Source organism: Tachypleus tridentatus, chromosome 7 (genome assembly GCF_004210375.1).
Source record: "Tachypleus tridentatus isolate NWPU-2018 chromosome 7, ASM421037v1, whole genome shotgun sequence".
Classification (NCBI taxonomy): domain Eukaryota; kingdom Metazoa; phylum Arthropoda; class Merostomata; order Xiphosura; family Limulidae; genus Tachypleus; species Tachypleus tridentatus.
In genome coordinates this window covers 14833499-14860987 of record NC_134831.1, presented here as the reverse complement: position 1 = coordinate 14860987, position 27489 = coordinate 14833499, and the positions used below count along the sequence as shown (strand labels likewise).

The 27489-nt window shown below is 34.7% G+C and overlaps 1 protein-coding gene across 1 annotated transcript in view; it reads left to right on the top strand.

The window, feature by feature from the left end:
* The first annotated feature begins 2060 nt into the window (after positions 1-2060).
* LOC143255179 (transcription factor Sox-8-like) overlaps positions 2061-27489 on the top strand; it is a 38623-nt gene continuing 13194 nt past the window's right edge. The window contains exon 1 of the mRNA XM_076510433.1: positions 2061-3050. Within this exon, the coding sequence (XP_076366548.1) occupies positions 2674-3050 (377 nt within the window). The 5' untranslated portion in view covers positions 2061-2673. The remainder of the gene's footprint in view (positions 3051-27489) is intronic.

Below are 27489 nucleotides of genomic sequence, written 5' to 3'. Positions count from 1 at the left end.
TTGTAATTCGAGATTTCCAAAACGAACAGTTGAAACAAACACAAGAGCAGATTCATAACATGGTACATAAATAGTGCTTGATAACTGCTCAGGAAACAATCAAACAGAAGAGAATATTAAATTTTTCGAATTATAAATTAAAATTCAGTGAGCATCGACTGAAGGAAGTTAATATGAAGTAGCAGTTCAGATGGTAACGCCTCAGAATAAACGAAGGAAAGGTAAAAGGTCACAACTTCAAAAATAAACTTTAGAAATACAGAGTAATGCTGAACATTAAGAAGGCCACGACTTTGGCCTAAAAGAATGACATGAGCGCTGATTCGCAAACCCATCGCTTTACTGAAGATGAATAAAGCTAAGGGCGTGATCGAGGGCTGGATCGCAAATTCCCCCTTTTAACGAAAATGACTGAAGAGAGGGACATGAGCCGATAACTTCAGAGAGAGCGATAAAAGAAAAGGGCGTAAATGGCGAGCTACAAAATGGAAGTCCACAATTTTTGAGGGAAAGAGAAGGGCGTAAATGGCGAGCTACAAAATGTAAGTTCACAATTTTTTGAGGGAAAGAGAAGGTCCTATCAAAGCTGTTTCACTGCCTTTTCCTTTACACCAGAATAGTTTCACAACATTTGCTTTTCATAAGAACATCATCTGTAACCAGTTATGAAACTTTTAATGGTACTAATGCTATAAGTTAACAAAACATATAAAGGTTTGGTAAGAAACAAACTGACATCTAGGATTTCCCTGACACCGAAGCACGTGCAATAATTTTGATCTGAACATCCTAAACGTGAGGCATCTTTCGTTATTTCAGAGCTATCTTCAAAGGCGTGTTAGCGATAACTTGGCTATCAGTGCTGAAATTCGAGGTTTGATTCTCCTCGATGGGGAGATAGCGGATAGCCACAAAAACTTTAACCTTAAAGAATAAGCGACATCAATTAGAAACTGAATTTAAAATCGAACTGTTTCTTAGATTCCCCGTCCCCACTCTAAAACCCAATTAGTTTCTCTTTTGGGGAATGTTTCTTGACTGCATACTTCATAAAGTAGCATTACGAATTAAAAGAGAATTAGCTCATAAGTTATACATGTTTTAAACTACTTATTTTAAATCAAGATGGCTGCGAACGACACATTAATCTATGGTAGGCTTAAATAATCTGTTTGTTTGCTTTGTTGGATTTCGCAAGAAGCTACTCGATGACTATCTGCACCAACCGTTCTATTTTAAATTGATAGATTAATTTTGTTTGCCGTTAACCACAAAGCTGTGAATGTAATTGGCTGTCTAAGCTATGCCCACCACAGATATCGAAACCTGTTTACAGCGCTATAGCTGCTTAGATTTACCGCCGATCCACTGGGAGGCTGATAGGTAAAAGGGAAGGCAGCTAGTGAAAACCATCCACCGCCAACAGTTGGGCTGCTCTTGTCAGATCGTATAGTGGGATTTGACTGTCACCCGTGTTACGCACACTCATCTTCGAAGTTTTTTGTTTTTTTTTAGAAGGGGGACATTAACAACACGCAAAATATGGAACCACAGCTCTACAGTGCTGCACACTAATCACTGGGTCACGCTCGGCTCGGCACACTTTGAGGATTTCATTAGCATAATGGATATTCTTGAAATTAATATAGCAAGTTCACCTGCTTAGATAAAGAAGTTCAAACAGAACAACATAAAACGCTTTATCAAAACTTATGGAAGTCAAACAACAGAAACATCTTACCTTCTTAATCGTCAACGAAATGCCGTAAAACATAAAAAACCCAAAATCAATGAGTACACGGCTGATGATAACTTACGTAGTTGCTTTCGCATTAACGTTTCAGCATATTAGTCACCCTTAGTGATAGCTTCCCAACATCACACACTTGAAAGCACGCGCTCCTGCATGCGCGAGACAAAACTAGGCGGAGCACTCATCGCCATAATCTGATTCGGCGCGCCATTCCACTAGAGGTAGTCCATTTCTATTATGTCATCCAATAATACGAACGATGTCGCGGTCGCTTAAAAATCTTACTCAAAATTACGACAGTTAATTTAAAGGGACAAGACGTTAGGACTACCATAAAGGAATCTTTTACCGTCACAGAAACTGTGACAGCGTCGTTGTATACTCTCACGCATCGGAGATAACAGTGGTGACTACCATTCGGAAAAAACAAACAAACTTATGTATAGTAAGAAATTAGGGTGTTCTACATTCTGGCTATAAAGGCTGTGAACGAGGCTAGAGGAGAACCACATACCGCAGTTAACGACCGGAGACTCGCTAACAGAAGCTTGTTCATGAAGATGGAGTATAGACATTAATTGTCTGCCGTAGTAGCACCAGCAAAAGAAATATTTAAGACGGATAGGCGGAATCAAAACAACACTAGTTACGTCTTGCTGTTGGTCAACAGAAGTGTGTTTGTTTAAACGTGAAATCATGTAGTTGTTTCAGGTTTCTTTGGCTGTTATTGACCTTAATATTTATTATGGAGGGACTTACGCGTGACTTACACCTGGACTCAAGATGGTTCATGTTTATATGAAGAATATTTATTTTTCAAATTGAGTTCTGTGTGATTCAAGTAATTCAGTATCGATAAAAGCAGAAAAACATCAAAAAACGACTCGAATGTTCCAATAGTCAAAAGTACTCGTATCAGAATGAACGCATCCATCGAATGCGGAGCTGCGCCGGGACTATCCGATGGTTACGACGAGGATTCCCTACAGGATTCTACGGACACTGAATCTGGCTCTCCCGGTGGTTTAGGCGGAATGTCGACAGCAACTTCGAGCAACGACCCCCTCGAGTCGAATCCGACCATTCAGGATGCTGTGTCTAAGGTTCTCGACAGTTACGACTGGTCCCAAGTTGCAAAGAGCAGCCGACAGAGCGGCGCAGATACACGGAAACCTCACGTGAAACGACCCATGAACGCCTTCATGGTGTGGGCTCAGGCCGCTAGGCGGAAGTTGGCAGACCAGTACCCACATTTACATAACGCTGAACTCAGCAAGACTCTCGGAAAACTGTGGAGGTAAGTTAAGTCCCAGTATCTTACATGTCATGACCCCGATGATTTAATGACCGCAGTCTAAATAAACTGCTCCTAACCTAATTTCCCTCCTCACCTCTGGGCAGAGACAAGCAAGCAGCTCGTTTTTCCAATGATAAAAATGTACCAAACATAACAAATATGCACACAACAATTATTTTGTAATACGAATAAACATACCCTGGAGAGTCGTTTTCAAGCTATTTAAAATACATTCTCCGAGACATTCTCAAATAATTCAACTCCCAATAATTGTCAGCTAAAATATTTTTGTACAAAACGTAAAGAAGAGTTATCTTTCCTTTTTTTTTTTTTCAGAGTTCTGAGTTTTGTATTACTATTGTATTGATTATGTGAATATAATTAAATATAACTATCCATGAAGCATATATCTGAAGTTTGGGAAGTAAGAATAATGCTAGTGCAAGTTTTTACTGATGTGTTTATAGTATTTCACATTCCTATTTTCGGAACACCTTTTGGTTGCCATAATTTATTGTGTGTCTAGCCTATTCCTTACAGATACTATGCAATTTAATGATATCAGATGGTATAGTTTGCAAGACTAGCCAACTTTTTGTAACTATAAGTATAATTATTTCAAGTCGTATAATTAGCTCGTAAGTTATTGCATAACTATTCTATTCCTTACAAATACCAATTTATTTTTTCAGATAGAATATTAGTTTAATTTTTTTTTAAAGAAAACATATTGTCTAGTTTTACTTTTCAGTTTTTTCCTGAAGTAAGACACGAAAGCAAGTGGCTAAAAGTGGATTGGTGTTTAACTGCGGTTTTACCAAAGCACGTCTGTATAGCTAGCTACTTTAACATGGTGTTTAATATTTTTAATGTTAGTAGCTAACTTAAATATAAATTTTTATTATATTTTATATTAGTGTTAATTTTTAATATTAATTAGTTTTTATTTTTAGTTTATGTTATCTTTGCTTTGCCATTGCCTTTAGCCAATCCTTGTCCAGGTGAAACGTTGAACTATTAACTTGTGAATGTATTTGTTTTAACAAGAACATTATAACGCCATAATATAACGGCTGATAATCACAGCAACATGGCTTCTGCTGGCTCGATCTCATATAAAAGGTTCACATTTTTTATTTTCCGATTCCATTCTCTAAACAGAAAATAGCTCATTTTACCTAATTATTATCTTATTGCTCTGTACTGAAATAGTTATAAACATCACATAACTAAAGAATAATAATTCTTTATGTATTTACATGCGTATTTGGAACATAAGAAGTTTTGTTAATATATTAAACATAGAAACTTCCTGTATTCAAATATCACGTATTTGACAAATTCGTTGATCTTGGAAGGAATCAACCGTTTTTTGTGTGTTCTTTTTGTCTTTTGTGTAAGTAATATCACACCATTTTTCTTTAAACTTAGACTTTGTACTAGTTATAAATGTTAAGGTAATTTTAACCGATACTAGCTGTTATTATTATTAATTTTTATAATTGTGAATATTATTTTGATTTGTTAGCCTAGTATTTACATTTTAGGGCTAATCCGAAACCTCTAAAGTAGTTTAACTTTGTGAAATGTTAGCTAAGATGATGTCCGAAAGCGTCGATAAAACCTAAAGTATTCAACTGATGAATCAGTACACTTTGGATAATTACTGGCTTACGTTTATACTGATTTATGACACTATAAAACTTCTAGTAACTTTGTTTTATAGGATTAACTGCATTAATTTAAAACAATTTTTTCTTTCTGACATGCAGAATTAGATTAATTTTGATCATAAGTCGTTTTTTTACAAAGTAATTCTGATGTGATGACACCGACATGTTGCTCTTATGAAACTGATGATTTGAAGTTTTAATTAAAATATCCCATAGAGTAATTTTTCCAATATATTAGGCAAGTAGCTCACGAGAAGTACCCAAATATTGTAGTTAGTAGTACCCAAAAGTATTTCTCTTTTCAATTTTACGCTTATTTTTTTTATATGGTTCATTTGATACTTGCAAAATAATGTTTTAAGTGTTAAGGTCCTATAACATTTTGAGAAAGTTTTTCTAAGTAATTATTTTAGAGCTAAAACTTCTCAAACATTTTATTGTATGTTAAACCCCTTAATATGCTTGTATCTAGTTTAATAAAAATAAATATACCGCACAATAGGTTACCTGCCCTGTGTCCGCTACGTGGATTGAACCTAAATTTTAGTGTTATAAGTCTTCAAATTACCTCCAAGATTTAGTTTGTGTCTATTAAGATAAACTTAAACAGTTTGACCACGTACGATAACATGTTAGCGCATACGAAACTACACATTTATTGTCCGACTGGATTATAGTATAATGACGTCATGTGTATTTATTTCAATGCAACGAAACGAACTGTTTTGGTGTATTTCTATGAGTGCAACTAATCTACAAATGTTTAGAGCTTGACTGGAATGTGGTAAATACAACTTGATGACGTCAAGTGTATTTCTTTTATGCAACAAAAGTAGCTCTGAACAAATTATTTGGGTTATGTATATACACCAACAGCCGAGACGCTTTGGTAGAGCTCCCTATTTCGGAGCTGGCAAGCAGGGTTAGAATACTTAAATATTTTCTTTATTTCGAGCTGCGGTGCGTTATAACAGTGACAATAAATTCTTTATCGTGAACGACGAGTTGTAGACTACTGTTGATTGGCTGCCTTCCCTCTGTTGAGTAGTTAAAAATTAAGGATGGCGGCAGACAGCTTATCTACATCTGTCGTAAATATAAATATTAAATACAAACAGTATTAACTGCTGACAAAGATGCGTGTAAAAATTATCCTTCAGTACATATATTTAGAGATACAATTATTCTACGTTTTAAGGGGATTGTTTACGTTATCGTCCAAATGGTGTATTTAGGAACCCTGTTACATTTGCAGTGGTGTACATGTAAACAAAGCGTATTATTTGTCTATACGACAGGTTATTCTCTCAAAGACTAGTTAATTTGTATAAACGACTATCAAAATAAACGACTAAACAAAATAGGCCTTTTGTTTAGGGGATCGAAACCTATCGCCTAACACGAGAAATCAAACAAAGAAATAAAGAGTGGAAATTAAAGTGGTAACTTCGAGTATTTTAGTTCTTTGAAGCTGTAGTTTACTTAACAAGTACTAACGAACGAGACTCGAAACTTAATATCATGAGCAGCTCTGTAATAAACACTAGACAAGCTTACGGTTATCGTCTGTTTCTAACAAGTGAATCAAATATATCATTTATACTAATGGGGTAAAATACTTTTAATTTATGCGTGTGTAAACTCTTAAACGTAGAAAAATCTTCATATCTTGCTTATTGTCACGTATCTTTTTCGTCAGATATATCACGCTTTTGTATTGTACTTTAAAACTTGTTCGAACAGCTGTTGATATTCGAACATCTTCACAAGTAACACAAATAACGCTGGCCAGTTAATACGAAATAAAAATGTCAGAGAGATATACTTTCCTATCGTTTATGTACTACAGATATTTACATCAAACAAATCTCCCTTAAGTGAAGGAAAACACAAAAGCCTTCAGTTTGAATCATTTTCTAGACGTCTGACAAAAATAGTTTAAAATATTTTCACCTAAATTCATTTAAATTTTAATATTTTTTTACATTTCATTATGACAATACTACTTTAAAAACTATTATTTGTTATGCTCCATAGTCGCTAAATATAACATTAATCAGCTTTAGCCAATTGATCAAGACAACGACTGTAACAGAAACACATCTTTCTTGTGTGTGTGTTTTTGTTGTTTTTTTCAGTTGACATATTTGAAATCTGCACCATTTTGTAATTCCAAATAAGATTATTTGATACTTTAACAGGATAGTATTAACGTAAATCGAATCCGCTGAATACCTAAGCCAACGTTTTGAAATTGTGACCATTGAAGAATATAAGTGATTAAGGTATACACATAAAAATAAAGTTAGGATTGTTTTGTCCTAGTATCACACTACGACCATTTTAAATGCAGTTTTATTTATTACTACTAAGTAATTATACGTGTACACATAGTTAACACAATAAAATAATAGTCCACAAATACTCTACCGATTAAGAACTAATATTATTGATGACGAGAAACCCACTTGAAATAAAAATGTATCTCAGGACCACTGGTATGGGTATTAACACTTTTACTTATAAGGAGAGAACAACGTTTCGACCTTTTTAGGTGATCTTCAGGTTAACAAAGATGATCTGAGAAAGTCGAAATATTGTTCTCTGTTTTATCAGTAAAAACGTTTATATGTATATACATACAAAGACAAGAAGCACAGTTTGTTTAGTACAGTTGTTAAATAAAATATAAAATATAGACTGTTACAGTGTGTATTTGTGTTTTTCTTATAGCAAAGCTACATTGGGCTATCTGATGAGCCCATTGAGGGGAATAGAGTCCCTGATTTTAGCGTTGTAAATCCGTAGACTTACCGCTGTACTGGCATGGCGCCACATGCTTCGTATTACGTTAACTATTCGATATTGGAATATTTTAAAAAGAAATCTCGAGAAAGCGTTAGAAGCTAAAATTTGAATTTGAAACGATTTAACACTTGGTATTCTTTTACCATATGAAGGATATGAAGATCTGCTGGTTTTATTTTTTCAAAAGAAAAATAACAAGAAATAAATTTTATTTTGATTATTTCAAAATAGCATGATGAAAACCAGTTGCAGACAAGTTTTAAGCATCTGTTTGAAGGTTTCATTGAAAAAGAAAATAATTGTGAGCTCTTCATATCGCCTGTCTTTTCGTATCTTTCTGCTCATTGACAAACGCTAGACTTCATAATGTTGTTGTCACGTGGTTATAAATATCTCTCGTTTGAGTCTTGTGAGTCGTTGGTTGTCTTTAGTTGACACTGAGTGGTGAATCATTGTATTATCTTATCCTTTAATCCATTTAAAAATGTTTAGGGTATCACAAATATGCTTAGTATAGTTACATAACACTAACTGCTAGGCACAAAAGTATGGAAACACATTGTGAACTGAATGGAGTATCATTCCCCCGGACGTAAATTATGGAAATTCATAATTAATAAAAAGTTGCTTCCCTTATGCGTTACTGTAAAAAAAACGCAAAAACGTCCCTCAAAACTTCAAAAACACAAAATGTGAAACCGCAGATTTCTTTGTAACTCCAACAAACCTTAAAGCCAAATTTGGTGAAGAGCCATCAGTAGGGGGGTTATGATTAAAAATACCCACATAAACAGAAAACTGAATATTTATATGTACTTTTGCAAGGGCTTAACGAACCTCCATAGCAGTTTTGATGAAGATCCATTCATACCCTGTGAAGTAGTTAGTTATAGACATACAACAGACAGTACTATTATATCTATGTAGATTAAACCCAGTGACATAGGAACGTACTTATAAATGTAGTGAGTCAACGTATTATTTCAACCATAAAACAGTCTATAAAAGTATAGGTTATCAAAGTAACGCTTATAATAATTAAATAACATCAGTTGCTAGGCACAGAAAATGTGTGAACATATAAGCTCAACCCAGTGACGTAGGAACGTACTTATTATGTACGATGGTACATGGATTTGACTGTTTCTCCAAATGTGCATTTCATTCTAATTCATGTTTGACAATAAAATAAATCCAGCTTTCATTCGTATTTTTATGTTTTTAGAATTATAAAACAGCTGCCAAAGGGCAGACAGTTTATCCAACTTGTCTTTTCTGAACATCCTTGGTCTCGTTTCAAGTGAATTAATCCAAATTAATTAGTCTATAAATCTGATTTGTATTTTAACAATGAAACGAATCAAATATGAAATCAGCTACGTATAGCGGAGTAACGCTTCTTTAACTTATCTTGAGAAGTTTAATGAAGTATTTTTGGAGAGATAGTTTTAATTTTTGTTATTAGCACAATAATTAAAAGAACTGTTATAGGACGTGTATACTATGTGTTAGTAAAAAACAAACTGTTATAAGACGTGTGTATTATATTCTAGTGAACAGGAGAAATGAGCTCATCTGTTGTGATTCTTATATAACTCAAGCGTCACAATGAATAAAAGACATTTGAGAAACTGGTGACGTATAGGTGATACGAATTGTGGGATACTTCTAGATCTATTAAAGGAACTATTCCGGAGATACAACTGAGACCAGTTTATATACTTTTTGTTTCACGGCAAGACGTTACAAATTAAACTATATTTCAAATAAAACGTGGTCACTTTTGCCTCACCCTGTGCAGCCTTAAGTATAAAATATTTGCGATTAATGAGTTTAGAGGTTATTAACTGATCTTCGCTACTCTTATTAGTAACGTAAGTGTACAGTTTGTACCAGAAGAAATCTGACGTGGAAGAGTACAGAATCATACACACACTGCAAAACATTTATCTCTAAGTCTTATGGTAAAACACTGTCAACCAGTTGCAGTGTGGTACTGTAGAAATTAAGCCCGGCATGGCCAGGTGGGTTAAAGCGTTTGATTTGTAACCCGAGGATCGCGGGTTTGAGTCCCCGTCGCACCAAACATGCTTGCCCTTTCAGCCGTGGGGGCATTATAATGTGATGGTCAATCCCACTATTCGTTGGTAAAAGAGTAGTCCAAGAGTTGGCGGTGGATGGTGATGACTAGCTGCCTTCCATCTAGTCTTACACTGCAAAATTAGGGACGGCTAGCGCAGATAGCCCTCGTGTAACTTTGCTCGAAATTCAAAAACAAACAAGCAGTAATGTACAAATTACAATCAACCATAAAAAATAGTTCCATAAACTGTGCTTCACAGTAAGTTTAATGGTAAAATTAGTGCTTTTGGAATTTTAGAAACTGCAATGGAAGAATTTATATATGTATATGTTAATAATATTCAGTTTTTGTTTGTCCTGAAAATGTGCATGTGCGCGCACTTCATTTCAACGGATATAAATACAAAGCGATTGTATTTTATACAACAGCGCATTCAAACCTTATTAAAGTTTTTAATAGATCATGGAATAATATTATGAGTTTACTTATCGATAGTATGAAGTACAGTAATGTATAGTCGTAACTAAAGCAAAGTTTACAGAAGTTACAGTGTTAATTTATCGAATATAAAGCGTAATTTAATAAAGGCTTAAGTAATGTTAGGCCTAAGACAAGTAGACTTAAAGATTTTGTTGTTTGTGATTAAAAGTACTGTTGCAATAAATATTCTAATTTGACCAAAAATGTTTTGCGGGTTCCTACTAACATATTCACACAGTGATGGAATCTAAATTGAAATGAATATATTATAGTGGTAACTATGAGTAGAATTATGTAAGCATATGATAAAACAAAACAATTCAAGACTTTGTGATGCATTAAACAAATTGCTTTATTTCACTCCACTGAAAGATGTTTGGAATACTGAACCAGCTTGAAATGAAAATGATAGTAAATAAACAATATTTATAAAACCAAAAATAACTAAATGTAGAATGAAATTCGTCCATGGTTTTGTTTGTTTTTGAAGTTGGCGCAAAGCTACATGAGGACTATCAACGTTAGCGGTCCCTAATTTAGCAGTATAAGACTAGAGGGAAGGCAGCTAGTCATCACCACCCATCGCCAACTCTTGGGCTACTCTTTTACTAATGAATAGTGGGATTGACCGTTACATTATAACGCCCCCACGGGTGAAAGGGCGAGCATGTTTGGTGCGACCGGGATTCGAATCCACGACCTTCGGATTACGAGCCAAGTACTTCAACCACCTGGCCATACCGGGCCCTCTTCCATGGTTTAAATATGATAGTTACAGTTTCATTCACTTCAGAAAGGTATACTACTTGTGTTCTTTTCATGCTTTCCTATTTTCACAAGACTATTTCAGTTAGTGCATAATCTGCAAAAGTCTTTGGTCTATGATAATTTAAATAATTTTATTTTGGAAATCGATGAAATACAATCCCACATTGATGTCTACTCATCCATAAGTCTGAAATACCTTTAATAAGTGCCAATATACTTGAATATATAACTTTCTTTCTTTCTTGTTTGTTTTGTTTGAGTATCTTTCAGTATTTGAGCTTATCTCAAGACTGGTGCATGCATCTATACTTAAAAGGTAAAAAAACATTTTAACTTAATACTAGTATTGCAATGTAGAGTTGAAAAATATTAACAAGTAACTGTGAGTTCGACATATTAAAATTAATTGTCATCTGTTGATATATTAGTTCTTCGAATCGTTTCTTCATGGTTTAATCAAAATTCTGTATAACGTTAAATCCATGAATCAGTTCATTACCAAATCATAGTCTATTTTAGTGACCTACTTAATGTTTTCAGAATTTTATATTATAGGGTTAAGATGTTGCATTTTTTCTTCCACTAAATATAAGTTTAAAACAAAATTAATATCATAAAATAGGACTTTGAAATAATGAATGGAGTTTTGTCCATTACTTTCATTTAGTGCCACTTTAACAATAGGAAAAAAAAGAAAATTGTAATTCGATACGTGTGTCTCCAGTGGAGGGTCAACCGCATCCTTTATATTCCTAAGATTGTAAAAGTGTACCACGTTTCAGTGCATACAATCACAATTTAAGATAAATGAAAACAAATGTCATCTGTTTCAGCTGTACCATCAAACTAACTTAGGTCTAGATGCTCACTAGATACGTATGTAAGTGTCTTGTTAATTTACTAAAACTTGAAAAAGTAATGAAAATCGCAGGGAATTCCAATACATCAACTCAATACTAAACCAGGTTAAAGACAACAATGGCCGTAACTTTGAGCATTCTAAACCATGATTCTGTGCGATACACGGCTTCACCACATTTCAGTCAGTTATGGTTTGAACTGAAACTTTTCATAATATACAACCGTACAAATAACGGGAGTTTCTAGAGTGATATTTACTCACCCCTTCTGCATATTTGTGTATATAACGTATTTTCCAACCTTCGTATCGTTGTTACTGCTGAATCACTAGACTCTGATTGTAGTGTGAAGCAATTACCAGAATACAGCTGTATTCTAACTTGTACAAAAGCTAGAGTGTGTCACGTCACGTTTACTCTCTCGAAACAGAAGGAATCATAAAATCCAAAATACATTTAACCAGGTTGAATACCTCTATGGCTGTCGCCCATTACGATTTTAGTGACAAGGATGCAAGGAGCAGTGAGGAGGTGTGTAACATAAGACCTTATAAGCGTAGTGAGTGCTGGTATAATAAGCCTATAGTGAAGATCAAATATGGGAACACCTAACCTAGTTAGTGTCAAGCGCACAAAATTTATCATGAAAATTAAAATATCGATTCAGTTTTAAACTTAAATATATGCAATGCAATGTGAGGTTAGTGCATACAGTGGGGTGGTCCCATCATTGTTTACTTGTTATACATTAACTATATAATAAATTCAAGTACATGTATATATTATATCTCCATATTTATGTGAGTGCATCAAATACAATAATTTGGTGGGAATTCTCTGATTGGTCAGATTGCAACTTATCAAAGAATACCACTACTGTTCAACTGTGTTATCAACAATTACTATATATTTTCCGTGGAGTGGTTCGCGTGTGATGCATAAAACTTGTTCTACTTTTTATATGTAGTTTCTTTATTCACTTCCATTACGTCACATATAATATATCACTTCACTGTAGTATATAAAGGTAGAGTGTGTTCCTTATTTCGCCAGATTCTAGGTTTAATGAATGAGCCACTTTGGAGTAACATTTGTTTGAGTAAGTTAATATATTATGTTTTCGAACATATTAAAATAGTTACTTTTTCAGTAAATAAACTTAAGCCTGAACATATATCATCCAAAGATATTTCAAGAGACAGTTTTATTCTCTGTTCAAGCCGTCTCTCACCAACCCGTCTATTTATTGTTCGTATTGAAACAAGAAGTCCATAGAGTTTTACTTCAAACAAACAGTCACAGTTTCATTTTATTTATTACCTTGAAGTAAGATCGCCTACACGTTGACAATTTAAAATTATAAACGTTTTTATCAATGATGCTAAACGTAAGAGAAAGCCTACAATGATAGCAAATGTTTCGTTTATGGTAGATTTGTAATAGGTTTGTATGATGAAATATGGAATAATTAATTCATTTATGACACATATGTTTTGAATGATACGTTTTTGTTCCTTAGATAAGATGATAATTGAATCAAATAAGGAAACGTTAGGGTAACGTACTGTATCACAAGAGAAAGATTCATTTCATACGAATATAGAAGTTTAAGTTAGGTCTAAGATTTATAATTGTCTGAACTATAACAACAGCATAAAATATGTAACTCCATACACTAATATTTAGGTTAAAACTAAATATATTTATTACTTTGTGTCAGGTCTGTTAATCACGTTATTTCATATCTATTGATTACTGTTAAACAATTCAAACTTAGATTCATTGTTAAACACCTTCTGTCAGATCTGCTGATCACGTTTTTTCATATCTGTTGGTTACTGCTAAACAACTCAAACTTGGATTCATTGTTAAACAATACGTTTTGCCAGGTCTGCTAATGATGTTCTTTCATTTCCATTGATTACTGCTAAAAAATTCAAAGTTAGATTCATTGTCAAACAAAACCCTCTATCAGGTCTGCTAATCATGTTCTTTCATTTCCATTAATCACTGCTAAACAACTCAAACTTGGATTAATTGTTAAACAATACTTTCTGTCAGGTCTACTAATCATGTTCTTTCATTTCTATTGATTACTGCTAAACAACTCAAAGTTAGATTCATTGTTAAACAAAACCTTCTGTCAGGTCTGCTAATCACGTTCTTTCATTTCCATTAATCACTGCTAAAAAACTCAACTCAAACTTGGACTGTTCTTTCATTTCCATTAATCACTGCTAAACAACTAAACAAATTGTTAAACAATACTTTCTGTCAGGTCTACTAATCATGTTCTTTCATTTCTATTGATTTCTGCCAAACAATTCAAAGTTAGATTCATTGTTAAACAACACTTTCTGTCAGGTCTGCTACTCATGTTTTTCATTTCAACTACCTAGTTCAAACTTTTATTTTGATTACCTTTCCATAGTAAAGATTTCTATGAAGATATATTTCGAGTGTGTCAAACGATTTCTTACTATTCTTGAGATGACTTAGGCACCTGTACTTGGCGGTAGGTGGTGATGACTACCTACCTTCCCTCTAGTCAATCTTACATTGCTGAATTAGGAACGGCCAGCGCAGGTAGCCTTTGCGTAGGTTTTCGCGAAATTAACAACAAATAAACAAACGTTGAAGCCATGTTATTGGCCGGATCTCTACTGTAACGTCATGTATCTTGTATTTATCGTGTCCTGAGATGCTCTTGATAATTGGTAGAAAGAGTAATTTTTCTCTCTTTACTTTGCTTGTTTTATTAACAGAGCTAATTTTCCAACTTACCAAACTTCTTGCTTACTGATACACATTCTCTGTTTTCATCCAGTCTCATGCAATAATCGTCACCATTGCAAACAGTATGAACTACATGATTTTCATTAAGTATTTCCTTCCTGGATGGGCCACGCTTTCTCCACCACAATTGCAGCCGCGTTCACACAACCAGTAATCTGATACGACACTCATTGATTGGTTGGACGGCAGTCAATCAAAAACTACTAAGACTGCTTTTATACTGTGTTATTAACAATGATCTTGTTCGTGGGGTGTCTGTCATGCGGTGTATAAAGCTTGTATTTATATTTGTATTAAAGTTTCTCATTTATTTTTACTACTTTAGAAATCTGGTAACTATTATAACAGTAAGAAAAATAGTATAATACTTTCATTTATGATCGTCAGAGTTTATTTTCACAAGTAAGTTATTAGTAGATAATTATTTTAAAATCAACAATTAAATTTAAAACGCCCCCTAGTGGCGCAGAAGTAAGTCTGCAGGCTTGTGGAGCTTGTTTGTTTGTTTTGAATTTCCCACAAAGCTACTCGAGGGCTATCTGCGCTAGTCGTCCCTAATTTAGCAGTGTAAGACTAGAGGGAAGGCAGCTAGTCATCACCACCCACCGTCAACTCTTGGGCTACTCTTTTACCGAAGAATAGTGGGATTAACCGTAACATTATAACGCCCCACGGCTGAAAGGGCGATCATGTATGGTGCGACCGGGATTCGAACCTGTGACCCTCAGCTTACGAGTTTTACACCTTAACACGCTTGGCCATGCTATTAATGAGAGAGTTATAGAATAAATGTTAATTAATTGTGTGAATTGAATTGTGAATTTCAAACGACAAATTACACGTATTTGCTACGGAAAAGTTTCTTATGCACACCGTCACGTTTTTGGACACATTATGAATCTGACTTTCTTGAGCGTTATTACTGATTTGTTTTATATTCAGTGAGAAATACCGAAGTATTTAAGACATTTCAATAAAAGTATGTACACAGAGAAAGGAGTTCGCAAAATGACATTAAATTCAAGGCCTTATAAACTATCACTAGAAGAGCTATTTGGTGCCAATCAAATGCCAACATCCCTTTTGATGATACAAGATTTATTAAGATATTCTACCAACAGACGGCGCTCAAACTCATCTCTAAACTTGATTCCCTCGTACTAAATCTCTAGGCACACGATTATTATTTTTTAAAATGAATTTATATTTCATTGACGGCGGCCCTGGCCCTATAATCAGCGTGCCATGTTTATAGATTATGGTGGTAAGTGATAGTATAGTAGGTAGTTATATTAAAACGTCAACATGGCTTCAAATCTTTGTACTTTACCGCACCTCTTTAGCCTTTAAATCCATAGAAAGTGGGAGTGTTAGAAAGAGAATTACGACCAGTAATATATCTAGAAAATAAAACGGATTTTTTCATCAAGTTTCTAAAGTTGATTTTGTACCGATAACCTAAATAACATTAGATGTCTTACCAGAGGGTGAAATTAGAGTATTACTATGTATAATGATATTGAAACTACTTGAAATGCGGTTATAAAGCGTCTGAAATTTGTTTAGTGATGATTATAAAAACTTATTTCTTTATAAGCTGCTGTCACATGTATGGATTCATCAATGGAACATTCAGTCTCATCTGTTGCTTTTTCCCAAAAAAGTTGACATGATGTTTATGTCTTAAGAATTTTAATGCTAACAATAACCTAGATGTTTCAATCTTTTTGTACAGATTTTAACATAATTAAAAAAAAGACATTTCCAGGATTTGTTTTTATGAAAAATTTAAATATGAAAATCTGTCTGTCTCTTCTTTAAGCAGAAATATATATACTGTCCCCACCACGAATATCGAAACCCAATTTATTGTGTTTCAGAGCTACTGCTGAATTATTGAGGGAGCGCATGAAAACCACAGAAAGAGTACTACAGAAGGAGAAACCAGGAACAATAGTGATAAAAATACAAAATCGAGAATCAATTTTTGAAAAAAAGTTGCCTTATTATTCTAAACACGTTATATTTAACTCACTACGGCCCAGTATGGCCAGGTTGGTTAAGGCCTTCGACTCGTAATCTGATGGTCGCGGGTTCGAATCCCCGTCGCGCCAAACATGCTTTCCTCTTTTAACCGTGGGGGCGTTATGATGTTACGGTCAATCCCACTATTAGTTGGTAAAAGAGTAGCCCAAGAGTTGGAGGTGGGTGGTGATGACTAGCTGCCTTCCATCTAGTCTTACATTGGAAAATTAGGGACGGCTAGCGCAGATAGCTCTCGTGTAGCTTTGCGCGAAATTAAGTAATCAAGAAAATGAATTTAACGAAGTAAATAGAAGGTTGACGAAACTGAAACAAACATTTAATTTGCTTGCAAATGCTTTGTAGACACGTTTAACTGATTTGCAACACTTTAAATAGAACCATAACAATTTAAATCAGATCCATGATACGTAACATATTCTTGACACTTGAAATCAAATAGAGAACTTTCAAAACATGTGATATATTTTCAGAAAGAACGTGAGGTACACGTGGGTTTTAAAAATGTTAACAAACCTAAGTTGTTGATGTTTAGATTTTACTTATTTTCCGAGAAATTTTGCATTGTTTCAAAACATAAAAAGCCAGAAACATATAAAATAACACATTGTGATCTCGTGATGAAATTCACTAATCTTATGTTATGCTTTCAGTGTCAGTACAAATGCAACTGTACATAAAAATAAAGCTTAAAACACTATGTAACACAAATTTTGTTTCTGGATAGTATGTGTTATTTTTTAATTGCTTATGTTGTAAAAGTACAGAAAATGGCTGTTATTCCCTTCAAACTTTGCTTTTGTGACCTGGATAATGAAATTTAGATATTAACCTATTTTCTATGTAAAAACAGGCAAATTTGAACATTTTAATTTACATAAGGTCTGAATAAAACAACATATGAATCTAGCTTTACATGTATTTATACCAAAGTTATACAAAAGTGTTTAGAAGTGAGTAGTTTTTTGAGATTTACGACTGTAATGTAAATCACTTTCACGTATCAGCCCCCAAATATAGTCTCCTGTCATGTTTCCGTTATACGCTCCTAGGTCACAAAAGCAAAGTTTGAAGAGAAAAATAGGTCTTTTCCATTTACTTTAGGCATAAGTAATTCGGAAATAACACTTTGTGTCCAGGAACAAGAAAAGTAAAAATTTTGTTACATAGTGTTATTGAACAGTGAAAACGTACGTCTAGGAAACAAATAGCCCACATACGTATATGTATCAGATTCTTTAGTGTGATCGTTTTACTGTCTTTGGTACAATATTCAGAAGATCTCCTTATTAACATAATTAATTCATGAAAAAGCTCTAATTAAAATGAAATGGTACCAAAATGTTATATTTACATTCACCAGTATTCCAGCTTTAAAATTATAAGAGTCAAATGAGATCTACAATTATAAATTTTAACCATAAATTGTCCATGACAAGTCGCAATCCCTCAGTGGGTCTGCGGTTAGTTTACAGACTGGCAACGGTAAAATCATGGGTTTGATTTCCCCTATAGGACAGAAATAAAAAAATGTAAACCCACATGCGAAACATTTTAATTAAATATTTCTATTTTCCTTTAAACATTGGATTACTTTACCATACACATAAGAACAGTCGTGCTTTGGTTAGTTAGATTAATCCGAGTATTTTAACGGACAAGAGTTCGCTTGCTCAGTTTCGATACACAAAGTATTTGGAACATTTTTTTTTTTACGTTAACTTAACATTCTGCAACTGATTTGGTATTATAAGAAAGGCTTAGGTAAACCGCTTACCTTACTTACGCAAATAATTCATTACTCCTGTTATTTTGAAACACATTTAATAATTAAATTAGTGTCGATTCTAAATTCGGTATAGATATTCTGACTACTTGTAAATAAATACATGTATCCTGTTAGACAACATATCCAGAAATTAAAATTGAGAGCGGTAAAAATATTGTCCATGAAAGTAAGGAAAGGGTACTAATAACATGTTAAAGGGAAATACTACTAAGTATATTATGTTGAAGTGTCAGACATGTACTATTCAGCCCCAATACAATGAGCTTCTGGTGTGTACAGAACCCTCCACACGTTTGAGCTACAGGGTGGTGAAAAAGGGGTATGAAAATAAGAAAAGTGTACAAACAAAAGGTAAGGGGAGACACCATTTAGTGTGATGTTATTAACCTCAGTACAAACTTACAGGTGTCAGAGATGAGGTATTCCTACTTAAAAGCACAACACTAAAACTGTAAAGTATAGTTATTTCTTGATAGCCACTGCCTAGTTTCATAAATGCAGCCGATAAAACGTGATCTCGGATATATTTTGAATATTAATACAATGAATATATTTTGTAATTGTTTATAATATGTGAATACTAATGTGTATAATTATAAAACATTTATGATTTTATTATGTCAATACCTTACCGATTAAGTTTTTTTCAATTAAAATGACGTCACAGAGAGAGATCTACTTTTTACATTACGTATTTAAGAAATGCTCCCCCAGTGGCTTAGTGGCAAGTCTGAAGATATTTAATGCTGAAGATTGGGTTTCGATGTTGTTCGCTGAGCGTAGCACAAACAAACCAGTGTGTATGTAGTGTTCTATTTAATAAGAAACCAAAAACTTATGAAATAAATAACATATTGAATAAGTCAGCCCCAATACAATGTAAGCTTCTGGTGCGTACTATGTATAAAGTAAAACAGCAGAAGCCTTTAGATATTAAGTGTTCTTACGGTTGAACTTTCTCTGACAGTTAAAATGGATGTTTGCTAAGAGAAGTGTATAAGCTGCAAAGCGCCACCTACCATCATTTAAAGAAATTATTACAGTCCTGTTTTTGTTTTTGCTCTTTTTTAACATATTGATTGCATTTAAGATTAGTGACGTAAAACATAGATATTTTTAACGTTCCCAAGTATCTAATTACAGTTTATAGTGCATTGCATTACAGGCCACATTAGCATCTTATTAATTATAACTCATAAAGGTGTTCTAGTGGTATATTTTTGTAAAAGAAAAAAGAGAGAGAGAAAGAGAGAAAATCTGACAGAGATAAAGATGGCGGTGTTCTGATCACGAAATTCGTGAGAGGGAAGGACTAATTTTCGTCTTCTCCAATAGCTTCTTAGAAACGTTAATAGCACTTTACGATCGGTATGTTCAAATATTCATTTACTTAAAACAAGTGATATGATAATGAAGCCAAATTAAGTGTCTTTTTATGTTCTTTGAAACGTATTTTTTTTCATAATTTACTGGGTTTTTAAAGCACTAAAAACGGGAAGTAATAAAACGCAAATAAATAGAAGAAGAAAAAATGGAGGAGGGGTGGTCAACTGCGCTGACGTCCGTCCAAGCTTTGTGTTAAATGGCATTTCTAAGAACTAATAATTCTAATGCTTTGAGAGTGAGTCTGTTGAGCAACCCAGTACGGTTTGCGGCAAGCACTGCCAGAAATGGAAATACCACCACTGTCAACCTTTGAGTTTGGTTTGGTTTGTTTGGAATTTCGCGCAAAGCGACACGGGGGCTATCTGCGATATCTGTCTTTAATTTAGTAGTGTAAGACGAGAGGGAGGACAGCTAATCATCACCATCCACCGCCAACTCTTGGGCTACTCTTTTACCAACGAATAGTGGGACGTAATTTTATAACGCCCCCACGGCTGAAAGGGCAAGCATATTTTTCGCGACTGGGATTCAAACCCGCAACCCTCAAATGCTGAGTATAACGCCTTACCCCACTTGGCCATGCCGGGCCGTCAACCTTTGAGAAAGAAGTCAGTTCGTCCCTAAAACGTTATTTCATTTTGTCAATCACGAACTCAGTACGTGTTACAGATTATGTTGCCCTAGTATATTAAATCTGTTAATTTGAAAATTTTGTAAGTTCGAAATAAGTGTTAAATTTGTTCCCGCCAGACTGACATTAAAAAGAAAAAGACTGTAATTTTAAAATGTTTATGTACTTGATGCAACAGGGACTTTCAGAAAATGTATATTTTGTTGAAGAACATTATATCCTTAGTGACTCTCAGTAAAAATAAGAAATGTTAAATAAACATGATGTCAGAAAACCACATAGGTTCAAGAAGTCTTGATGCAAAATTATGGAAACTCTGTAACTCGAGCACTGTTGAAAAGTGGATCCTTCTTCTTTAGGAGCAAACTTTGTTTGGAATCAAGTATACAAATACAAAATGGATTATCTGTATTAAAATTCTGTTTCTACCATTGTAAGTCCACAGACATACCGCTATGCCACTTGGGAATGGGGCAAAATGAACAGTTATGGTATTCTCGTTTTGGACTATTTTTATTCGACACGATATAATTGAATTGAGTCAATTGGTTTCTGTATATAACAACTCTGAGTGCTTGCACATTAGACCTCTCTAAGATCTGGAGTCCTTGGGGTTGGGGAGTCTTGGAGCACTGCAAGTAGAGTGACATGCTTTCCAGCTTGAAGTACGTTTCCCACAATGCATCTTAAACGGCTTGATAAGTGTTGCTTATTAGAAACAGCTTGAGAATTATTTCACAAGCGCAGCAGAGCACCCAATTTTAGTCATTTAAAAAAAAAGATCAGACATTATTACAATGTACGTGATTATTTAAACAGACGTTGTATAGACACACATACGTAGACAAAAACGCACAAACAGTTTCGTATTTAAAATGCTTATTCGAAGAAAATAATTCGGTTTCATAATAAGCTTTCACTTAATAAGAAACCAAATCTCAGAGGTAGAATTTGGCACCAGGAAGTGTGTCAGAGCAGCTAATTTTCAATGACAATTTATTTGTAGTTAAGTACAAAGCTACACAATTGGTTGCCTTTGCTCTGCCCATTACGTGTATCGAAACCCGGTTTCTAACGTTGTAAATCCGCAGACATGCCGCTGTACCACTAGGGGGCCTTTAATGAGAACTTGTAAGTACGTAAATATGCCAAAAGGTTAGGTCAAACGGTCAAATGTGTTCTTGCACTCCAACAGGTCACAACTAGTTATATTTATGTTTAGTTCCTTGTAGTTATATTCCGTTTGATAGGTGTTTATTGTTTCAAATATATTTATTAAAAACAAAACAAAAACAAACATTGTATTCACGTTTCTTTTTGTTTCTGTTTCTTCCTACAATTAATCTAATTAATTGATCTGATTATCTAATAATCGATAATCGTAATTATATATAAATATCGAATCGTGTTTAAAAAATGGTGATCGCTCAGCACTACAACACGCAGAATATTCTCACCACCAGTTTTAATGTACACAAATGTTTGTTTTCGAATTTCGCGCAGAGCTACACGAGGGCTATCTGCGCTATCTGTCCCTAATTTAGCAGTGTAAGACTAGAGGGAAGGCGGCTAGTCATCACCACCCATCGCCAACTCTTGGGTTACTCTTTTACCAACGATTAGTGGGATTGGCCGTCACATTATAACACCCTCACGACTGAAAGGGCGAACGTGTTTGGTGTGACGGGGATTCGAACTCGCGACCATCAGTTTACGACTCGAACGCCTTAACCAACCAGGCCATGCCGGGCCCGTAGACAAGTGAAACAATGTACATTTTCTCAGCCTGACTACATGGTTTCTTTGTTTGTTTACCGTATCATTTAACTACTTGGTTGTAATTTGCGAACTAGATGTACTAGCCGAGCATGTTGATTTATGTATAATATGCAGACGTAGAACGTTAGAAACCAATTTTCGATACCCGTGGTGGGAAAGCACAGACAATTCAATGTGTGGCTTTATACTTAACAGTAAATAACATGTTTAAAGGAATTTTTGTTTTTTTGTAAATGTTTAATGCTTTCTTCATAAGATATTTATATTCTCTTGGTTTGGTTTACTTTAACATTCGCGAAGAGGGCTTCTGTGCTAGGAGTCCCTGATTTAATAGCGATGGACAACAGGAAAGGCAGCTACTCAATAACACCCACCGCCAACTCATGGGCTGTTCTTTTATCAACGAATATTGGGATTGACCATCACATTACAGTGCCCTCGCGCCTGAAAGAACGAGAATATATTATTACGGGAATTTAACTCCGTGACCTTCATATTGCGAGTCGAACGTCCTAACCACCAGGCCATGCCAGGCGAGCTCATGCAGTTACAGAAAAAACCCCTCAAAAAAACTAAAGTATTTGGAACTTGTATAGGTGGTGTTTGCTTGAGATAAATGCTATAACGTATATGACTTTCTATCAAATGTTTTTTGTGTTTTTTTTTAAACTTCATCTGGAGTACATGAGCTCTGCAAGTTTGAATCCATGGAGACCTAATTTACTGAGAGAAAAAAATTAACACGACAAATTGAATACACGCTTTTTACTGTTCGCCACTCCTAGCTGAAAGGAACTCTTTGCTGTTCCTATTTTGTTGAGCGTACAAACATCGCACTGGATCAGTGCTACTGGAGAGACTGTGCTTGCAAGGGCATATCGGCCAACGCGTGCTTTGTCTTCGCGATGACGATTGAAACAGAGGAGCCTTTGTGGCTTAATATCTTTCCAAACGACAACTGCGAATCGTGAACGTCGTTTGAATATCGTTGATGCTAGGCCTCATGCTTATTTTATAACTTTAATTAATGTTCGAGCAAGGTGGAAGTAGTAACATGCAACTTTAGGGACATCGTTTCACGTACCAGATCGAATACGAATTGTTTTTTAATGCAAATAACCCTAATTACCACTAATATCAAGGTAAAAATATTAATGTTAGGATATCTCGTGTGATCGTAAGTTAGGCTTCGATGCTAATTTAACCAGCCAGACGTACAAAGCAATATTTGTCTCTCTCCGCTAAGAAGAAACACGTTTTACACATACTTTGTCACGACTGACCTTTCTAATTTTATTTTTGTCCATGAGTTCTCCAACAATAAAAAGTACAAAACAGAATCTATATTATTTTTGGGTGTTTGAAGTTAACCCCCCTCCGCTAGTACAGTGGTATGTCTACGGATTTACAACACCACAATTACGGGTTTGATTTCCCTCGGTGGGCTGATCAGATAGCCCGATGTCGCTTTGCTACAAGAAAAACACAAACACACAGTTTGAAGTTTAGCACAAAACATTGTAAGTTCATGCGGACATACCGATGTACCAATGGGGGCAGTGGCTCATTTTTTGTGAGCAGCGCTTTTATGTAACCTTTCTTATCAACTTAAGAACTGTTTGTTTAGTTGTTAAGCGGAAGGATATATATAGTGCTATCTGTGTTATGCCCACAGTGAGTATCAAAACCTGATGGTTTGTATTATAAGCCACAAGATTTAACGCGAACAGACCAAGAGACCGATTCAGGTATAAAACTAATTCGATTGTTTTAAAGGAAGCTACATATATATTATGTCTGGTTCTTAAATTTTGCTCTCGTTTAACTGCATATTTTTCATTTCGAATTGATTAAAGTTCATATTTTCTGAAAAAAAAAGTCTTTGTTCGTACTATACTATTGCTAAATTAGGGACGGCTAGTGCAGGTAAACTTCGTGTAGTTTCCCACGAAATTAAACAAATAAAAGGTGTGGTCGAGAGCTGTGCATCGATGAAAAACATCAACAAAAAACACCAACTCATGTGATTTATACATATTAGGTAAAAATAACTACAAAGGACATACATTTGATTCTCTGATATAGTTAGGAATAATTGGCACCTAGCACCCATTAAATTTAGAAACATTATAATTACGTGTTACTTTCAACAAACACTTTTAAGTTTATATCTTTCGGTAGCTTTATTTTTGTCCACACCTTTTTCAACCAAGCTGTTTTCCAATAGATACCATGTTACTTGTCATTTAGTCAATTGTTCTTCAGGTGAGCACAAAAATTTACGAGATTTTAGTGTAATATGTGCTAACAAGCGAGGAGAAAATATATTATATCTCTGCATCAAATTTGAAAGGATTCAGTTAAGAGAAAATTTGTTTTCTTTTGTCTGGTACGAAGAAGGAAAGGAAGAATTTCAGGTTAAGCTCAGCTTCCTGTAAAACAATAAGAGTTAAAAACAACTCATAAGGTAAGGAGACTTGGGAAACCTATGATACAAAAACACTGGAGAATTTTGGTTAAAGTGGCGAGTATATGGATGGTTGAAATACACAAAGGTCTTTTTAAAGTTCATAACACAGTGAGTGTTTGTTTTTTTGAATTTCGCGCAAAGCTATTCGAGGGCCATCTGCGATAGCCGTCCCTAATTTAGCAATGTAAGACTAGAGGGAAGACAGCTAATCATCACCACCCACCGTCAACTCGTGAGCTACTCTTTTACTAAGGAATAAGGGGAGTGATCTTCCGGCTAAAAGGGCGAGCATGTTTGGTGCGACGGGGATTCGAACCCGCGGATTACGAGTCGAACGCTTTAACAACCACGTAACCATTCCGAGCCTCGCAGTGTGGGTCATGTCGTGAAGTTTTTGTCACCTCTTCTGGTCGCACGACACATTACTATATGCCTTGATTACCTTTGATTGTACTGTTAACTCAGATATCTACCATTAACAGTGTAACGGCTAGGAAAACATTAGAAGTACTTGTAAGGTTAACTGGTACAATTATCCTCACTAATGAACACGACTTACTAATAAATTTCTAAAGAAACTGTAGAAAGAACAAAACACATTCCAGTGACATTTTATCTCTCTTGAAAATACTAATCTAACGTAAATTTATCCATCAATCTCTTCATGTGTTTAATCAATTAGTGAACGTGATCTGAAGATATTGGTAAGCTGTACGGTATACAGCTTAGTTTTCTGCCATTACGTAAAAACATAAATTAAACTTATCCACCCACTCATTCATGCTAACATTTCACGTGATCTGAAGTGTGTAATCAGTACTGTCTTTTGTTGATATACAAAGCCTAATGTGTATAAATCTCACGGGATGATGGATTCAACATTTGATAAGTGTAAATTTTGAAGACTTTTCACTGTTTCCGAAAGGAGATGCAGCCACCAACGATTTTTTTTTAAAATTCATTTAGTCCACGTATTAAGATTTTGTATATGAAGGAAAATATTAAAACACAACAATAAAATATGTATTTTTGGTTACACATACTAGTTCAATCTAAACATAAAAACAAAAATTCATGGGAAAAAATGGAAATTCATTTAGTCACACTGATGTGTAGTTTGTGGAAGGTCGAAAAGAAGTCTTAGTTTAATTTGTTTCTCGAGTAATTTATACGTAGTTTAATATCTTTCTCTTAACATTTTTATAAGTAGTTTGATATATTCCTCAAACATTTTACATGTGGTTTAGTATGTTTCTCGAACATTTTACGTCTAGTTTAGTATGCTTCTTAAACATTTTATACGTAGTTTAGTATGTTTCTGAAACACCTCATTCGTAGTTTAGTGTGTTCTTTTAACACTATATGTGTTGTTTAGTCTGTTTCTCGAGCATTTTATATATGTAGTTTAGTATGTTTCGCGAACGTTTTATATCTAGTTTAGCATGTTTCTTAAACATTTTATACGTAGTTTTGTATGTTTCTCATATACCTCATATGAAATTTAGTTTGTTCCTCTAACACTTTATGCGTAATTTAGTCTCTTTCTCAAGCACTTTATACGTGGCATAGTATGTTTTTCAACAAATTTATACACAGTTTAGTATGTTTCCTTTGTATTTTATACGTAGTTTTGCGTGTTTCACAAACACTTTATTAGTTTATTTCAGAGAATGTTAATGGTGTAACATAAGAAGCTTTATCATTTCAATAAAGTAAAAGATTTTACGATTAGGTACATCTGTAGTGTACACTTTAATTTGTTATTAAACATATAAAGAAACAAGGAAGTTTTAGTAAAAGTTAAACTAATGCATTTTGTTTTGGTACGAGTGCTAAAAACAAGAATTGTTAGTTGATATCTGTGTCGCAATCAAAAATATGTAATATCTTTGTAACCTTTTAAGTAGGAACAAAACCCAACAGATATATTATGACGTTTAATAAAATACATTTATTCAGTTGTTTTTTTTAAATACTCACACAAAATTAAATAAGGGTTTATTTGTTTTTTGAATTTTGCACAAAGCTACTCGAGGGCTATGTATGCTAGCCGTCCCTAATTTAGCAGTGTAGGACTAAAGGGAAGGCAGCTAGTCATCACCACCCACCGCCAACTCTTGGGCTACTCTTTTACCAAGGAATAGTAGGATTGACCGTCACGTTATAACGCCCCCACGGCTGAAAGGGCGAGCATGTTTGGTGCGACCGGGATTCGAACTCACGACCCTCAGATTACAAGTCGAACGCCTTAATCCACCTGGCCATGCCGGGCCTATTAAATAAGGGCCACACTAGTTGTTGTAACTGTTAGACTACAGGAACGACATCTCTCGGTTGATGAGATTTGAACGTAACTCTTTTAATGCTATGAGAAGTAGGCCCGGCATGGCCTAGCACGTAAGGCGTGCGACTCGTAATCCGAGGGTCGCGGGTTCGCGCCCGCGTCGCGCTAAATATGCTCGCCCTCCCAGCCGTGGGGGTGTATAATGTGATAGACACTCCCACTATTCGTTGGTAAAAGAGTAGCCCAAGAGTTGGCGGTGGGTGGTGATGACTAGCTGCCTTCCCTCTAGTCTTACACTGCTAAATTAGGGACGGCTAGCACAGATAGCTCTCGAGTAGCTTTGTGCGAAATTTCCAAAACAAGCTATGAGAAAGTTTGCAGCAAGAAGATACGACGTTTGGACTTTGTGATTATTTACGCTACGATCGGCTGTTTGTTCTAAATGTTTAGTGTTGAGAAAATTAATTCTATACTATTTTCTTGGTGACCTTTCGTACTTCCTTTGCTTCTGTTTTCCATAAGTTCACAATCGTTGGTCTGTTAAAAGTCACTTAGTACTTAATTAATAAATATGATTTAAAACTTTTAA